The sequence below is a fragment of the Neltuma alba genome, unplaced genomic scaffold (genome assembly GCF_004799145.2).
Source record: "Neltuma alba isolate B1F8T4 unplaced genomic scaffold, ASM479914v2 tig00005557_pilon, whole genome shotgun sequence".
NCBI lineage: Eukaryota > Viridiplantae > Streptophyta > Magnoliopsida > Fabales > Fabaceae > Neltuma > Neltuma alba.
Genome location: NW_021634157.1, coordinates 1,340 through 19,645, shown reverse-complemented (window position 1 = coordinate 19,645; position 18,306 = coordinate 1,340). Strand labels below are relative to the sequence as shown.

General features: G+C 35.8%; 2 protein-coding genes across 3 annotated transcripts; both read left to right on the top strand.

Annotated features, from left to right (window-relative positions):
• Positions 1-4,403: 4,403 nt before the first annotated feature.
• LOC114748012 (magnesium transporter MRS2-I) lies at positions 4,404-8,000 on the top strand. Of its 2 annotated transcripts, XM_028936370.1 has the most exons (11): positions 4,405-5,105; positions 5,225-5,254; positions 5,349-5,490; positions 5,639-5,760; positions 6,229-6,303; positions 6,585-6,806; positions 6,893-6,937; positions 7,058-7,102; positions 7,278-7,307; positions 7,412-7,531; positions 7,688-8,000. In XM_028936370.1, exons 1-11 carry the CDS (start codon positions 4,869-4,871, stop codon positions 7,772-7,774), a joined length of 1,155 nt encoding a protein of 384 aa, XP_028792203.1. In that variant the 5' UTR covers positions 4,405-4,868; the 3' UTR covers positions 7,775-8,000. The 2 variants fall into 2 exon arrangements, with proteins under 2 accessions (XP_028792204.1, XP_028792203.1); XM_028936371.1 differs by lacking the exon at positions 5,225-5,254 and having other exon boundaries at positions 4,404-5,105.
• A 3,028-nt stretch (positions 8,001-11,028) lies between these two features.
• LOC114748006 (E3 ubiquitin protein ligase DRIP2) lies at positions 11,029-17,068 on the top strand. The gene is made up of 8 exons (XM_028936362.1): positions 11,029-11,075; positions 11,175-11,419; positions 12,313-12,412; positions 13,537-13,867; positions 14,022-14,467; positions 14,592-14,642; positions 15,963-16,035; positions 16,645-17,068. The coding sequence occupies exons 2-8, from the start codon at positions 11,305-11,307 to the stop codon at positions 16,816-16,818; spliced, it is 1,290 nt and encodes a 429-aa protein (XP_028792195.1). The 5' UTR covers positions 11,029-11,075; positions 11,175-11,304; the 3' UTR covers positions 16,819-17,068.
• Positions 17,069-18,306: the final 1,238 nt, after the last annotated feature.

The following is an 18,306-nucleotide window of genomic DNA, read 5'->3' as shown; positions in this document are numbered from 1 at the left end:
CTTGCTTGTCCATTTATATGCGCGCATTGTACGCGTGCGTGTCATATTTTCCCAAATCCAATTTCCGCCGCAAAATATCCCAAAACCGATTTTACAAGATGACCCAACAAATATATGAGTGAGAGTTCGCATCCATTTGAAAATAGATGGTAGATCGTTTGAGTGGTTTATATACATACAAAAAAGTTCATTGGATCTTACCAGAAAAAAAAGTTCATTGAATGTGTCAATAAAAAGAGTAAATCAAATAGTATGAATATTGTAAAAATAAATACAGAATACTCAATAAAATCAATGAGCATGAACTTTTTAATTAACAATTTATTCAAAAATTTTGATTGTTGATATTGTGCGATATTATTGCACCATCTATGTAGCCCACCTAATTCACTAGGATAAGATTTGTTGTGTCATCCTTATTTTTTAAACTCATAAATACTTTTAAACAAGTCAAGATAAAATTATTTTCATATATTTATTTTATACATCGTAAAATTGCTTTCAGATTAGAATTGTTTATTTTCACGTGAAAAGCCATCTAATTTTATAGGCATAAGTTTAATGATAACTAATTTATCCATGTTAAAAAAATTAGCTAAATTAATTGTTTATAAAAATTCATACTGTTTTTCCGAAAATTCCATCCCTGTTAAGTATTTACAATGAAAATTATCTTCAGTCACTGCACAGACTATCCACGTTAAGAAAATTAGAAGCCTTTAGCTCAGCCAGAGGTGAAATGGTTTCTTTCAAAGCTTTATGACTTCGTTAGAAACACACAATTATTTTGTACTTTTTTCTTAATGTTATTCATTATTCATTTTATCGTTGGAATAAATGGACCCTCGCCTCCAATTCAGAGGAGTAAAGACTGAGGCCACCCTAAATTACCACCTAAATTACCATTTGTGTTCTAGTAATCTAGTATCTAGCTTCTTTGTATATCTAAATCTTCATCAAGGTAATTTAGATCTTCAATCGTAAAAAAAAAAAAAAAAAGGCCTTAATCGCGGGAAAAAAATTCCTTTAACAACTTGCATCATCTTGTTTTAAGAAAAACATATCAATAGCATCTGAATTTTTCTAGTAAAATAGAGTCAATTTTGTTAATCAAACAAAAGGTATGAATACAACATCAATGGTTCAACCCAAGAGAAAAACACTTTAAAAAAAACCAGAGTACAGCCCAGCACTCGGGGAAAAAAAAGGAGAGAGACAGAGAGAGACAGAGAGAAGAGAATCTGAATTGAATGTAGTAATTTAACAACGCTCAGAATTCAAATTTAATATTTACTTGACTTTTAATTTAATTATAAATATAAAATTTTAATTTACTTTATTTTTCATATTTATTTTTTTTAAATAGTCATTGTAATGATTACACATATTAAAAGTTTTATTAAATGATGATTATAGCTAATATTCATGATAAATAAGAGTATATTAGAGAAAATAATACTAATTTATTATAAATAACTAACTTAACAAAAAATTTTAATCTACTTGATTTAGTCAATTAGTTTTTATATAAGAAATAAAAATAGTATATTGTGTTGATAATATATACCAGTTTAAAAAACCCATATTTTAAGGACAGCCGGGGAAGCATGTCTTGCAAGCATATATAGCTTTAAAGACACGCCAAACAAATTATTAGAGCTGCATTCAAGCGTCCCATATGGTTGAAAGGTTAAATAAGAAGTTCAGCATTTATCTAAGGCAAAATTGTACATAGACCATGATCACTTATATATTTAGATAGAATGATGGATGTAAAAAATGTTTGCAATTTCCATTTTTGTTTGCCAGCTCAATTTTCAATTTAATATATAACTTCCGTGGTAATTATATTAAACTTCAAAAAATTTTAAAAATCTCATTAAACGCCATCAAATTATTTTATCATATTTCTAATAAAGTATGATAGTGCCTTTAGTTCTTAATACAAGATTTAGTTTACAGTGTAATTTATATTACAAACTATATTTCATATCAAACATCGGAATAATATAATATTGGCTTTTTTTCATTCAGTTATTTTAAATTTTAAACATGCATTCGCGAAAAACATGTTAAACTTCAATTCATGCCAGACTAAATCCTCACACATAAAAGTATAGCTCGTTTCAATCGAGCTACTTTTACGAGTGCCTATAAGAATATGCTTATTTCATATTGTCTGAGTCTATAAATCATTTTACCTGCCATTGTTAAACGAAAATTCATGTAGAGACAGACACATGTATACGGCGACGGTACGGGATAAAGCTGAGTTGCCTTGGAGCATGGGAATGCATCGTGTTGCTCCACGTTGGAGTTTCTTGTCAGAGTTTATGTGGCACTTGAAAGTTGAAATGGAAATTCCATCCTTGTGTCTCTGTTTTCTTGTCTTGGCTCAACGCTAAACCTACCCAGAGTCGTGTTCGGGCGAATGAAGTGCCCCCCCCCCCCCCCAAAAAAAAAAAAGAGGAATGAGACTGCCAGCACGGACCCCACAATCTTACCAAGTTACACCATACTTGCAAGATTTTGTACGGTTCTCCTTCAATAATGATGACTCTGCGGCTGTAATTAAATCTGGATTATTCAAAATCTGATTTAAACAGATAAGATTTTAAGATTTTGATTTTTAATTTTTAATGATAAATTTTGTTTTAAATTATATATTTGTTAAAATAAAAAATTTTATTTAACATATTAAAAAATAGATTGAATTTGAATCAATTTTACAGTCCAAATGTTTTTCAAATTAGGATTTAACGTGACCTGAGTTTGGGACGCCGACCCATTCGTTCATCTGCCACACGTTCGCTTTGCGTTTACATTGCACCGAATGCACAGGGTCACCTCCAGGCCCAGCTCTCCAGTCACGTTGTACACCTCCTGCCACCAAGAGGGTTTTTTTTTTTTTTTTTTAATAAATATTTTAATCAAATAAATAATAAAGAAACTTCGCGTTCGAGCGTTCTTCTTGCTCGGCAGAGAAGAGATGAGATCTAGGAGTGAACAGTGAACAGTGAACCCTATGTTTGTTTCTCTCATTCTCGCAGACATTGCAGTTTAATTTTCTGGTTTAGAACACGAGCACTGTTTTCCTACCCATGACATATGTAAATGACATGACTTTAAAAATGTATAATTAATTCCACACACCTTCAAAAAATTATAAACGACGACACTTTGAAAAACTTAAAATATCTAGTTTGCAATGCAAAAAAAAGCATTGAAAAAATTTACATTATTACTTTTCTCAACTATAATTATATTTCTCGTCACTTATTTATTCAGGTTATATACTCCCACGTTTATTCTCTCCTCCGTTTAATTAATATTTTGCGCCATCCCTGTATAGTGTACTCTTCCGGTCCTTAATATAGGATCCAATTCTTGAGTTGGTTTTGGTCCTAAATATAAGACCCATTTCTCATATTTATCAATTTTCTCTAAATTACCCCTATAGATACTCTCTCACCCATAATCAAGTAGAAGAGGGAGAGGGGGTATTAAGAAAGATGATTATGGTATTTTGGGAAAAATGTGTCACTTTTCTTATAATTAACTAACTTACCTAACTTTCTTAATCTAATCAAATTAGTTAAATGGGTCTTATATTAAGGACCGGAGGAGTATTAAATTTCCACCTCCATCTTGGACAGCATCCCTCCCCGGCAAATAATTGATCCGTTAACATGAGTATTCTGGTTGGCAGCACAATCATTTGGATTTTGATGAGTGCTTAATCTAAAGCACATGGAAAAAACAGAGTAACAGGCCCAGTTAAGTTGTCTTAATTTACCACTCCCATTTTTATTACAAGTCATTTGTAGCTTATTTTCACACACTTACATATATTAAATTGATAAGATTTCCCAAATTTACTTTTATTAAAATTTTTATCTCCGCATTTACAAATCATTTTTAATTATTCTCTCTCTTTCTTTCTTTTCAACAAAAATTAAATAACAATAAAATTGAAAAATAATTATTAAATAACTTACATCAAAGACAAAACTCGTGGCAACTATAAGGATTAAGGGCAACTTGGCGTTGGTGGGGGATGCGAGTGCAGGGGGGTAGGTCGGCACCCAGCGCTTTGCTTAACCGACCATCTTTCCCACCTCCAATCACTCCAGCCATGCGTGGACGTGATGCTTGTTCGGCGTGGCGCTATATTGTGGGAGTCGCACTAAAATTTGTTGTCTTCTCAAGCAGTCTATAAAATCCGTATTAAATCAAACTATTCTTAATTAAGAATTGATGCCCAAATAATCTTTCACAGATTGAAAAGGTCAATTAATTAAGCAGCCCCATGTTTCAGTGCCAGTAATATAATAATAATCATGCCGCAGGTTGGAGACATTCTTCACTTGCTATTTTTTGTGGACTCAGATTCCCTCGGAATCATTTAAACCCAGAAAAATACAATCTCTCTCTTCCCTTTTGGAGGGTAATGGGCCTTCACCCCGAGGGTGACGGAGATTTTCACGTATAGGTTTTTCAGTATGTATCGAGTCAATCATCTCCCTCTTTGTAAGTTATGGAACCCACCCCTGGCCCTCCCCTTACCCGGCCTGGGCAGTGATGCAGATATCTCTCCTACCGCTCTGATTCGTCCGCATGAAATCATTGCCTTCTTATCTTTGCTCAACTCCTCCCCAATTTCTCACTCCCTCGCCGTCTATTGTCGGAGCCTCCCTCCCTATTGTCCCCCGCTGCAATTTCAAAGCTAGTCAATTACAGTCCACAACTCTCCCAGCTTGCCCAACGTAATCGCTGACGTACTCAGCGACCCCGTTTGTCTGTTTTGTGGTTCAAGGTCTTGAAACGAGCGGCTTCTTGGAGATGTGGTAGCGTCCTGCGCCTTGCGGATGGCGTTTTCAGGGTCTGTGGTGGATCTTCAACCTACTTTAAAGAAGAAAACTGCTGTTTCAAGAAGCTGGATTCTGCTGGACCGCAATGGCAACGGCACCGTGTTGGATGTGGACAAATACGCTATTATGCGCCGGGTTGAAATTCACGCGAGGGATCTTCGAATTCTTGATCCGCTGTTATCGTACCCTTCAACCATTTTGGGCAGAGAGAAAGTCATTGTCCTCAATTTAGAGGTAAATGCTCTGTTCTTCTTGCTCCACCATGAGCTTTTTTTTGAGCTTGGTTCTTTTCGCTCCTAGTTTGTTCAATCATTGATAGGATTATCTCGGTTGGTTTCGAGCTCTTGTTACAGCATATTAAAGCTATTATCACCGCAGAGGAGGTGCGTTTGATTCTAATGTCTAGTGGAATTATCCTGGAATCACTTCTCTCAGGTTATGCTCTGTTTTTAATTTTTGATTTCATGTTTGATGTAGGTGTTGCTGAGAGACCCACTCGATGATGATGTTATTCCTATTGTTGAGCAACTTCAAAGAAGGTTGCTATTTCGTACAGTGCAAGGCCAGCGAGAAGAAGAAGAGGCATGTGCTCAAGAAGTTGAAGGCGACGAAGAAAAAGGTACGACTCGGAAACTACAATTCGTAAAGGTTTTAGTATTGCTGTTTAAGATGTACCAATATATAGTTTGCCTAAATATTTTAACTCTTTTTTTTTTTAAATTAGTCGCAATAGTTTATTTTAATTGCGTTTTACTTGTGCGTTGTAGAATTTCCGTTTGAGTTCCATGCCTTAGAGGTTACATTAGAGGCAATTTGCAGTTTTCTTGATGCGCGGACGAGAGAGTTAGAGACTGATACTTATCCAGCTTTAGATGAGCTCACATCTAAGGTAAAAAGCCTTGTTCAAGAATCTTTCTTTAATTTTGTTCATATTTTAGCTGCATTAAGTGGAAGAATATCATACCATGACTATTAAATTTTGTAATACTCCATTGATAATCAGGAGGCTCGAAGATCGATTTGAATTAAATAGTCCTAGTTGCTGCTTTAGTGCAGGTTGATGCCAAAAGAAAATCATTTTCTCGCTCGCAAAGAGTTCAATTGATCTTCATTGGAATAAAGACGCTTTACAAACCCACCCCATTGTCTTGTTTACAAGAATTTCAATTCCAGAAGCTGAGAAACATAATTTTGTTATAATCGAAATGATTTCCTGTAGTTCATTCTTTTTTATTCTCCCTCCTCTACAATTCCATGGAATTTATCACCTAAAATTTGACTTCCCATATATTTTCCACTGGACCTGTTCTTACAAAATTATAATATCTTCTCTTCCTGGCCTACCTTCTTTGTCCAGATTAGTAGTCGTAACTTGGACAGAGTACGCAAACTGAAGAGTGCAATGACCAGGTTGACAAATAGAGTTCAAAAGGTATTCTTATATGATTTTTGTAAATGTCAATTCTCTTTCTAGTTTCTCACCCTTCTTGCTTATATATATAGTTCTGGAAAAACAGCTGCTTCCCGGGTGTAGTATAGTTTAGGTTACAAGTTAGAACATGTTTAAAGTAAAATTTCCATCAAAGCTGAGGGTGGGAAGAGGAAAAAGAAACCTTCAACAAGTGTCATAAAATTTGAACTAGATGCATGCTCTTGCAAGTTAAAGTCACTGATATTGTGTACCTATATTATGGACCTATACTTTGCACACAGATAAGAGATGAACTAGAAAATCTACTGGATGATGATGATGATATGGCCGACCTTTACTTATCGAGAAAGATGGCTGTCTCATGCTCGCCAACTAGTAGTTGTGATGCCCCCAATTGGATTCTTAGCTCTCCAACTATAGGTTCAAGGGTTCGTAGATCAAGCAGAGCAAGTGCAATGACATTTCAAGAGAATGATGTCGAGGAGCTTGAAATGTTACTCGAGGTCATTAATATCTTCAACTTAATCTGCCCCAGATTTTGTTGGGTTACTCGAGTTGATGATGCTAATAGATGGTATACTGTTTGCAGGCTTATTTCATGCAAATTGATGGCACATTAAATAAACTGACCACAGTATGAGCCCTGCTTTCTATTGAAGCTTCCCCTCTTTCTGTTCTCTGGTATGCTATATGGAGAGCAAGTAATATGTATTATGTAATAAGCTTTGTTATTTGTTTTGTTGATCTAATACAGCTGCGGGAATATATTGATGACACGGAAGATTACATCAACATACAGGTAAATATTTTGGTATGAAGATAACCTATTTATTCCATTTAAGTTCGCTTTAAATAGATCACATGCTACATTCGTAAATAAATCCAATGAGTGTCAACATTGCGAGTGAGCTGGCAATAGGAAATTAGTATCAATGTATGACGTTCATTTATTATTGTGTGACATGCGCTTGCAGCTTGACAATCACCGAAACCAGCTGATTCAGGTAAATATCTCCAAGGTTATCCATTCATTTCAAGACAGACTGCTTAGTCTTAAATATACATTCTGTGAGTGCTACTATTGTTATCCTTGTATTCTTAATTACAGCTAGAGCTCTTCCTCAGTTCTGGGACTGTGTGCCTGTCCATATATTCCTTGGTGGGTGCAATATTTGGCATGAACATCCCGTACACGTGGAAAGAAGGACACGATTATATGTTCAAATGGGTAGGTACAAATGTTCTACTAAAAGTGCGATAAAGGATTTCCTTATCTCCTAACAATCTCTTTTCGCTCCACACACACATATGCGAATAGAATCCATGATATTTGTTATTTTGATTGCTTTTCTGATTTCTTTCAATTGAAAATTTGTGACCATAGGTGGTAATCTTTACGGGAATAGTTTGTGGATCCTTGTTTTTGTCCATAGTATCATATGCTCGGCGCAAAGGTCTTGTTGGGTCTTGAAACAAAGATGCCATTCGAAGAGACATTGTGGATGATAGGCTCGGCACTGCGAATAGATGGGAATCAGTGGGATCCAATTGTACAAGAAATAAAGTGCAAATTGTTCTATCACGTTGCCTGAATAATTGCTTAATTGTTCATATTGTAGTTGAATTAGAAGTTGAAAACTGAAGAAGACGATTATAGATGAAATGGTTAGTTGATAAAATTGATTCTTACCCCGATATAAATTAATGGTGCTGTCATGGGATTGACGAGGAACGTCATCTTTTACATTTGGAAAAAAAAAAAAATTATTACCTGGAAGCGGACACGGTGCAATCTGACTTGTGAATATGGAGGCTAACCTGTAAGATTGACTTGTAAATATTGAATTCTTGAAATTTATCGGCAAGCATCCTATTTTGGATGCCTTTTCGTAAATTGACCGCTTTATCAAATTAGATATTTTAGACGCAAATGGCTCGCATTTGATTCGTATCATTATCTGAACAGGATTAAACTTATTGATTTAAATATAAAAAGTTGAGGAGTTGAAGCGATGAAACGTGATTGTTTTGACATTTGGTCAAACATAGACAAAATCCATCGAAAGTAGAAACACGAAATTTGAGCATGTTAATCATTTGATTGGTTTAGTTAGTTTAGTTATTGGTTTGCAATATTGCAGTGTTGAAAAATTTTCTTCGTGTTTTTTTTTTTTCAATTTCTTAATTTTTTTAAAATGTCATAACAAGTAATAGGTTTATACTCGGGGCTTGCCCACGTGATAAGGGAATGGCAACGCCAAGATAAAGTTTATAAGTTTACAATTCAAAAACAATCTATAAATTTCTAAAGTTTCATTTTTTTACATAATTTTTATTTTTTATAATTTTGTTATTCAGTCTTTGTCTGTAGTTTCCAAAAAAATACAAAGTCTTAAAAGTTAAATTTTTCAATAAATAAATAAATAAATAGTAAGGCACATAGTTGGGGCTCATTTCCCATGGTTTCATATTTGTGAAGCACATGGGAGCCAACAACTATTTGTTGAGCGAAGTCATTAGATAGAATGGTCGTGGTTTTCCCTATACAGATGCCAATGAACTGACATTCATCAATGAATCAACGTTACATTGAATTTACAATCGTAAAACAAGTTACAAATTCATTAATATTAATGTTTGAGCTGAGAATATCAAGTTGTGAAATTCATTAGTATTAATTGTTATATTTTTTTAAAAAAACTACAAGAACAGAAAATAAAGATATACAACGCACTAACCAATCACGGACTTTATTATGATCAAATCAGGGGAGTATTTTGACAAGTTTAATATTGAATTAAATTGGATTGAAGGCTCGTGGAGACAAATTAAATTCGGCATTGACTGTGTTGCTATTTACTGATAACAGGGACTGGTGGGAAAGTAGTGATAAGGAGGGAGGCAGGGGCATTGGGTCTGGGAAGTGGCACGCGGCCATAAATTGCCATAATCGCGTTGTAATATTGCGCCATGTCCGAACCGCTCCAATCATTTCCAATTATTTGCTTGCTGCCACCCAACCAATGCCAACACTCCCACGGCCTACCTAGCCTCAGCAAAACAACATTAAATCAAATCAAATCATCAGAACCAGCACCACGAACTTAGTGATAATAAAGGATGGTTCCTCTTTAAACACAAGCCTCCGATGAACAACTATTATGTGTTAAAAAACTTGGATGCACTTGTATTTAAACAAAACACGGGACTAGGTACGTGTAGCTACTGTTGCATGGAGGGGATGAAGGAGGCGCGCGTGAAATGGTCAAATGTGGTCACTCAGGTCAGGGGCCACATGGGCATGTACTTAGGAAGGGTCGAAGCCAGATCAGAAGACTTTGCCGTTACCTTATCTGCCACCGTTGTCACGAACATCACGTGTCGTTATTATATTCCTCCTCCTCCTTACAAACCCTATTGGACGGACCTACCCTTTTCTTTTTGACTTCGTTCCTTGACAGCCCCCGCTCAACCCTGCGGAACATACAGGCTAATAAAAGATAGATAAATCCTCCAATCCTTACTTTAATGTGAAGGGAATTATATTTGGAATCTCAGATTTGACATTTCCAAACGGCCTTCACACCTCTCGCTGGCTCCCTTCTCAACACCCTCATCATTACCCTGTTATTGCCATAAGTATTAAACACCCCCTTCCAGCTTTTTTTTTTTTTAAGGAACTGAGATTTTAATACCCGTCCGATTTTCAATAAAAATTTATTTAATTAGTTTAATTAGATTAAAAAAATTAAGTTAGTTAGTTAATTATAAGAAATATGACATGTTTCTTTTAAAACACCGTAATTATCTTTTTTAATATTCTCTGTCTTTCTTATTTGATTATAGTTGAAGGAGCTTTAATTGAGATAATTTGAGAAATACTAATAATATGAAAAAATAAGTCTTATATTTAAGATTAAAATCAATTCAACAATTAGGTCCTACATTGATAACCGGAGAAATATTACAGTAATTGAGATTTTAATCATGAATTTACCACGCGCATTTCCTAGTTTCGGGATGCATGTATGTAACGGTAGATTCAAGGAAAAAGTTTTATGGTTTCCCAGTAAATTGAATCACCCAGCAGGGGAATTGAATCTTCTGTGCACATACATGTACAAACACGCCAAGCATGTATGTTTATGGAAGAAAGAACATTCTAGCTTAGCTGCAATTATAAAGAGGTTTTAATTTTATGTGCATGAACTAATCATTAATTAGGTGAAATTGTACAGGATTCAGAAATGAATCCTGCTGTTCATGAATTTGATTAAAGCAGAGTGCACTGTAAATTACAATTTATAGTAACTCATAATGATAATGATTGCAGGAGGCACGAGGGGGAAGAAATATGGATAAATACAGTGCAGCGCATGTTAGAGTCCTGCCCCGCCGTCCACAACACGAAAGTAAAGGCGCATGTTAAGGTGGGGAGAGCACCACGGCGCACGTTATCACAGCCCCTATTTCCATTAGCTGTCGTCGTTGGTTGAAGTGTTCGAACCCCTCTTTAAATAATTTTGCTTTGTAGTGTATTTACAAGCCCCCCGGAATAAAAGAAAAAGAAAAACAAATAAAAGACAGAAACTTCAGACTCTTGGTTCATGCTCTTCTCGACGCAGAGGCCCCTCGATTCGGATCATCCACATCTCCCTCTGTCCAAATCTAACAAAACCGACGTCAAATCTTCACAAATCAGACCAACCCATTTCGTAATCCCGCCCAAAAATCCCAAGCTGCTGTTTTTATCCGTCTTCACCGAACGCTTGGTCCGTTTTCTTCTTTTTACGCACGCGTCTTGTGCTGTTTCTTCCACGTTTTCTCGTTTCTTAATCCATGTCATCTTTGCATCTTTCTCTGCTTCTCAGGTTAATGCCGATGATTACAACGAAATGGACGTAAATTTCGCTTGCGTGAGCTTAGTCATAGCATGCACTGGGTGGATACGTGCGTGAGATAGGAGCTGCGAGGTGAGGGCGAGGCTTGTCGGAGTTAGCGATGGCGAATCAGGTAGTCAAAGTGAAGAGGGAAACGATTGCAGCATGCATGACCTGCCCACTCTGCAACAAGTTGTTCAGGGAGGCCACCACTATATCTGAATGCCTGCATACGTGTGAGTCCTCTTATCTTTCTGTTTCCCTTCGAATCCTCTTTCTTTTAGTTTAATCTCGTGTTAATTCTTCAAATTTTGAATCTTCTGGGCATTTTTCATCACCGACTATCTTAGCTATCCTTGTTTTGCATTATTCTTATGGCTTCGGCTCTCCTTTGACCCTTCCTGGGATGGGCATCTGGTGTTTTTGTATAATCAGCTATGAGTAATTGGTCATTCAATGCTTTTGAAAATCTCTCTTTCTCTTCCTTCGTAACGATGTCTCACTATTGGTGACGTGAATGCCAGATGGAAGAGCTTTATCCTTTTGATTGGCCAACCATTCATTGACGCCTTTATATTACTGTGCTAAGCGTGAAGCTGTTTAAACGTTTGACTTCAAGTGACCATCACATATACACGATAAACTCACGTTCGCTCATACACGAAGCTCAGATGCTGGCACTGCAATTGTATCGTGACGGAGAGCACAATATGCAATTCCCCCGCTTTGGCCTCGTAGCTAGATCTTGTTTATAGCGTGATTATATAATCTTCTGTTCTGTGTTTTTTCTTGCTCGTTTCACTCCTCTAGTGCAGATTTCGCTGAAAATTTGCCTTCAAGGATTTTACTTCGTGCATTTTGGTGCCTAAAAAGTGTAGGAAATTGTGTCCTAGTGAATCCTACCTCATAAGACGAGGCTCAATATTCCTTGTTTACTTGGCCTTGTTTTCTATACCATGAGGAGTTTATACTCAAAATAGCTATGCTCAATGGATTTTTTCACAGACATTTCATAATATTTTGTTGAGCATTTGATAATGTGAAGGTTATATTTCCAATTGAGCGCTACGGTGACCAGATTCACTGAACATGTCGTTACTGATGGATTATTTCTCTGAACTTCATGCAGTTTGCAGGAAGTGCATATATGACAAAATTACAGATGAGGAATTGGAATGCTGTCCAATATGCAATATTGATTTGGGCTGTGTTCCGCTGGAGAAATTGAGGTTAGCTTCCTGCGATTGAGCCACTCTATTATCTCCTGTACTTTTTAAAATAAGGAATTGAACGCCCCTCTCTTTCACTTTAGCAAGTTTGCAGTTTGTTCAATATGCATGTAAGGTGTTATTTCAACATGTGCCGAGAATGTTCATCTTCTGCAAACTGCCCCCTAATTGTTATAATGCTGTTACAGTAGAGCTACAAGATAGATGCTTCTTTTAACAAACAAATCATATTTTGGATTCGTGTGTGCACGCACAGTAAAGAGCTTGGATTTTCCAAGTTGCAAAATTTATTGAAACACACTCTGTTTGGTAAGGAGGTTGAGGAGAAATATGTATCACACATCATAGTACTAAAAAGTCTTTGACTTGATCTTCTTTTATGGTGCTGTTGTCCAGGATCAACATGCAAGAATAATTGTTGATGCCACTATGTGGTGTCACGACTGGGTTATATCAGTTTTGTCAAATTTGAAAACACTTATGGCAGAAGCACTCAATCCTGCATATCAGTAACTTGTCACAATAATAATGCATATGAACTATAGCTTATGAGGAAGCATAATGAATTCTTTTCTATTTTCATTAGTAATTTAATTGCCTATTTATTTATAGTAATATAAACAGTCTACTTTTGTAAGATTTCACGGAAGACTTATACGAATGTTTCTAATAATACAAACAATAAGAACGGACCATGATCATAAAAGAGAGCCTAAGATGTGGGACCTCGAGAACCTATAATGCTACATATGGATGAGAGACTAGGCTTGTGAAATATATGATTGTATTGAGAATTGATTCTGATTCAGAAAATAAAAAGTTCCCTAAATATAGACAGCTCTATATTGTCCAGCTCTATACACAGCTGGGCAATGTTGCGACATTTCTTTTCTTACCACAGCAACTCATAAAAAACTGGTCAGAGAAGCACATTCTGAAATTGCTTTTATGATCATAGACTAGTACACCACAATTCACAAGGGCCTTTTCGCCCACATCCTGAATGCTAAAAAGAAAAATGCTGTTCGCACAAGCCATTTGTAACGAAGCACTCAGCTTCCGAAACAGGGTTCTATTTTGGATTGTTGCATGCTAAGTTGCTGTCCTTGTTTCTTGACCACCAGGCCAGACCATAGTTGGCAAGATGTAAGGGCTAAAATTTTCCCTTTGAAGAAAACAAAGGCAAAGGCACCAGAAGTTGTCCCCTCAGAACCATTACCAGCTAGAAGAAAGGAAAGATCACTTTCATCTTTGGTTGTCAGCACCCCCAGAGTATCAACACAGGCAACCATGACAGGCAGAAGAACAAAGCCTACAAGGAAGGCTAGTGCTTTACGCTCCACTAGTTTTTCCATTGAAAAACCCATTGTAAAAGAGGAAGATTCAATCGAAGATCATCCAGAGAGTTCAAGCTCCCATGATACCTCCAACAAGGTTACTCAGACTACTAGACAGGTAGGAGATACAATTAGGCTCCGTCATATGTGATTATTCCACGTCCATTTTTTCTAAGTTCTAACATTCAGTGTCTTTGTGCAAATTTGTTTTCTCTGATTGTATTTGCATTGCTTTACTTATATTGTCACGCTCGTGTATTTGATTGGTGTAGAACTCGTCCCCTCATGATGCAAGCCAATCTGTTCCCAATAAGGAGAAAAATAATGGGGCTGAACATTGGGAAGCAAAATTGGATCTTTGGAAACCTTTGAATTGTTTGGTGGAGGTTGCAAGTAGAAGTAAATCTCTCAAGTCCAACATGCAAGGATGTGATGCTAAACAAGAACCTATTCAAATAAATGAGAATGATTCTCAAATACAAAAATCCAAAATTAAGGACATCAAACGAAAGTCAAAAGTTGAGGATGAAAAGATCGTCACAGATCCTGCTTCTACAGATACAGCAAAAGCCAATAAATTGCGTAGAAATCGCCGAAAAAAAGAACCTGTTGTGGGTGAATCAAGCATATCACCCCAAGCTGTGCTGGATGCAAACAGTGCTAAAATGAAAGAAAGAACTGGTCCAATATGGTTCTCCTTAGTAGCTTCCGATGACCAGTGAGAATGCTTAGCTTTGATGCTTGAATTAGTATAGAATATTTTGGATTTTGATGCATAATGTTATCCGGTTTTTTTTTTTTTTTTGGGTTATTTATTTACTTTATTTGAACTACTGATTCAGGGACAGAGATGCACCACTACCTCAAATTCCTGCAAGTTACTTGAGAATAAAGTAATTTCCTTCCTAATTACTACTTAATTTTTATACTATTTCTCTAGTCTTGGTTTGGTGCATTGATTTATTATAAAAAGTACAGCATTGAGGAATTTATGATACCATATTGCTGAGTAGAATTTTCCATATCCTTTACTTTGCTTGTTACTGAATGTTTACATTTACTGCAATATTGGTATAGTAATATCTTATGTCTACGTGGATAGTAAGTAAATGATGGATCAAAGAGTAATTACATGAATATCTGTTTAATTCCTACGTCTATCATATTGGCTAACCATTTCGGCAAAAATGTTTAATAACATGAATATGCGTTTAATATGTCTTATTGTATTGTCTGTCTGTACTCCGTAGTGGTTAATGATTGCGTTATCATCAGATGCAAATCATAGTAGATTCTTTTTTAAGCTCTCATTTCTTTTCAATTTTTTTTAGTCATTTGGTAATACTAAGATAAGCGTCTTCATGTGGTCTTCCCTAAGCTTTTCATGAAGAGAATTTCATCTTTACTTGAAATTACTCGCATGCATTGATATTCCAGAGTTCACCACCGTTTCCAGCTTATCATCAGGCATTCTTCATGTTTTCAAGAGTGGGGGTCATAAGGGGATAGATCTTACTCTTAGGACAGGGTAACTCCCTTTTTCATATGTAATTTAGCGTCAACTTTTAGTTACCGTCCCTCCAGTGGAATGGAAACCATTGCTTAGCCATATATAAATATATATATTTTTTATTATAAATGATCCGCCTTGATTAATGGCATGTTATTGACCATGTTCTTGCCGTTTATAGCAAATTTTGGCAATACATAATAACATAATCATAAAACTGGGAGAGAGGGGCCTAAAGATTGTCTGGTGAATTTTAAAAAGTTGTGTATTTTCCATTTTCCAAGAGTTCCACAATCATGGAGATTTTTTCTTTCCTCATGTTTCAAAAATTGTGAGGTACACACTTTATATGAAAGACTATAGCTTTCTCTTTCTTGCATTTGGAATAAAGGGGTCATCTGTTACGTGATCCAAAGATACCTCACCTTTGATTTGTAGTCATCGGGAAGAAACTAGATCTGTGACTCCTCACCTTTGATTTCTGAATTACACGTGAACTGTGTTAGTCAAAAACACGAGGCATTTTTTGCCCAAGAAAAAAGGGACAAGAGGCATTTTGAGAGAATAACTATATCAGGTTCATGCCTTGGTTAAGGATCTGTGGCTGAGGTTTTGAATCAACTAATGGAATATCAATCGGAGAATAATATATATTATATCCTGTTGATATCTTACGCATTTCTCTTTTCTCTTTTTGCTGCAGGGATGGAAACATGCCTGTCTCATTCATCCAGAAGTACCTAATGAAAAAATTAGATCTGACCAGTGAAGATGAGGTGACTCACTCCCTCTCTATTCTGTTTGTGATGCATAAAAATCCATTGATATAATTAAAGGGAATAGCTGCACTGCATGATTTGGTTTTGTTATTTGGCTCTCTGGTTGGATGCATAAATTTCATGTATTTTAGTTTTCTGAGAGCCAAGTTCATGTCATCTGCTTTTGTGTCATATTCACAACAACGATACTTTGATACCCTGCACCACAAACCATCGGTACAATCTACAACTTATGCAGGCACCTTCTTTACTTATCATACGACAGGGCATGAACATAACAGGATCATATTCTTTTTACACGGTCTCTTTCTGAATATTATTCTTTATCCGTTACTCCGGTCGCATCACACCACAAGGTGTCGCATGTTGGTCTGATAAATACTGAAGGTTGTCAAATAAGCAAGCATTTTACATATAGGAAACTGTTACTGCAAAAGAGCTCCCTTGTTTGTTTGAGCTCCCTTGTTTGCATTAATTTATGACAAGAGCTAAGAACTTTATTTTCCTTACTAGGTGATGCAGAGGGATGAAATCAATTTGCTTGTAATGAGTTCTTCATTTTAGTTTCCTTACATGTTTGCTGACACGTAGTTGATTAATTTTCAGGTTGAGATTAAATGCATGGGACAACCAGTGGTCCCTACATTGCAACTAAATAACTTGGTTGACTTGTGGCTGCAAACAACATCAACATCACAGAGAATCCCAGCAGCCATTGGATCATCAGCAAAAGATTTTGTTATGGTCCTGACCTATGCTCGCAAGGCCCCGCCTCCTTGATCCATCTGCTTCCTCAGTCTGTCTCTGTTGCAGTATAATCACCTTCTTCATCCTTCTTCTTCTTCCTCATTCTGTCCCCGCCGCAGTACAAATCATCTCCCTCACCGGGCATGTATGCTGAAACATGCCTTTGATAATGTTTCCTGTCACCATATGTTGCTTTTAGCCGCATTGTTGAGGAGAATAAGATAGGCCACATAAGTTCTGCCTTCAATATAACTTGTTTTTTTCAAGTGCATGCTTCGGTTTTCCATTCGCCCAGTTTAATTATTTGATGATTGTGCAGCCTGCATCGTTTCTTAGGTATACTAGTTACGTGTCAGCGTATGACTTGAATGCAACAGATCATTTCTTGGGGAGTTTCATAGTTGAGTCGTTTTTCTTTTTTAGATGCACAGTTTAAGATTCAATTTTGATCCCTTATGAGTTTAAGCTCAAATAGAATAGATTTTCTCTTTCCTTTCTTGACTGGTTTATTCTCCATTTAATCAGAAGAAGAAGAAAAATTTAATGGACCCTATGTAGCATAATACATTAATCACCACTCTGTGAGAACGGAGTGATAAAATAACCAAATCATTTATTTTAACCATCTGTGTTTGGCAAAAGAAAAAAAAAATCATCAGATAAACCAATCGTTTTTGTATCCTAACTAACTTCGATTGGATAATTTTGTGCTTTTTCTGAAGCAGTAGCTGCCAGCCTGCCACTTCTCTTTCTGGTTTCCATGAGTTTTTACTCCTTTGGTGAAAATGAGCACGCATGGTTGGCAGTTGGCACCAAAACAGTACATTATTAATTTTGGTAAAAATAGAAAATACATCAGTTAATAAAAGTTGGTTAAAAGTGCGTTATCGTCATATCATGTGATGTTCAGACTTCGCAGAATAAACTTGTCTGCTCTAAAATAAAACACGAAAATGAACCGTACTGTATAGATCAGATCTCCCAAAAGATTGTGTTTTACTAATATTTTTAGATGAATTTAAGGAACAGGCATAATAAAATGCTTTTTTTAGTATTTCTTTTATAACCAGTTTAAATGAAATTTACTTTAGTTGGGATAATAAGATTCTGAATTCGCACTATTTTATATTTAAATTTCTTAAAATAGAATTTGCCTCTGTCAATTTTTTTTAGTTCCTTACATTTTAGTTTAATAAACATTTTTTTTGTTTAAGTATAAAAGCACAAAGAACACTTTAAATTTATAAAAATAAATCTTTTTATTTATTTTGTCCATTTTGCGTATCAAACTAATAGTTGATATCTAAGTCTCCAAATTAACCAAGTGAAACTGATAATGCAACGAAGGCATGTAAATATCATTACCACAGTTTGATATACAATAATATACTCCTCTGGTTTTATTTATAAGACACTTCCAGTATGTTTTACACAGACTGAGAAAAACTTTAAATTTCATTAATTCTCATTTAAAATTCAATGACTTTTCAACTTGATCCCTATTTAATATATATTATACCT

Excerpts from the sequence above, each read along its gene's own strand:
- LOC114748012 (XM_028936370.1), top strand. The coding sequence starts at position 4,869 with ATGGCGTTTTCAGGGTCTGTGGTGGATCTTCAACCTACTTTAAAGAAG. Across the intron at positions 6,304-6,584 it reads TGACAAATAGAGTTCAAAAG|ATAAGAGATGAACTAGAAAA; the intron begins GTATTCTTATAT and ends CTTTGCACACAG. Across the intron at positions 7,103-7,277 it reads AAGATTACATCAACATACAG|CTTGACAATCACCGAAACCA; the intron begins GTAAATATTTTG and ends ATGCGCTTGCAG.
- LOC114748006 (XM_028936362.1), top strand. The coding sequence starts at position 11,305 with ATGGCGAATCAGGTAGTCAAAGTGAAGAGGGAAACGATTGCAGCATGC. Across the intron at positions 14,643-15,962 it reads GCAAGTTACTTGAGAATAAA|GGATGGAAACATGCCTGTCT; the intron begins GTAATTTCCTTC and ends TTTTTGCTGCAG. Across the intron at positions 16,036-16,644 it reads ATCTGACCAGTGAAGATGAG|GTTGAGATTAAATGCATGGG; the intron begins GTGACTCACTCC and ends ATTAATTTTCAG.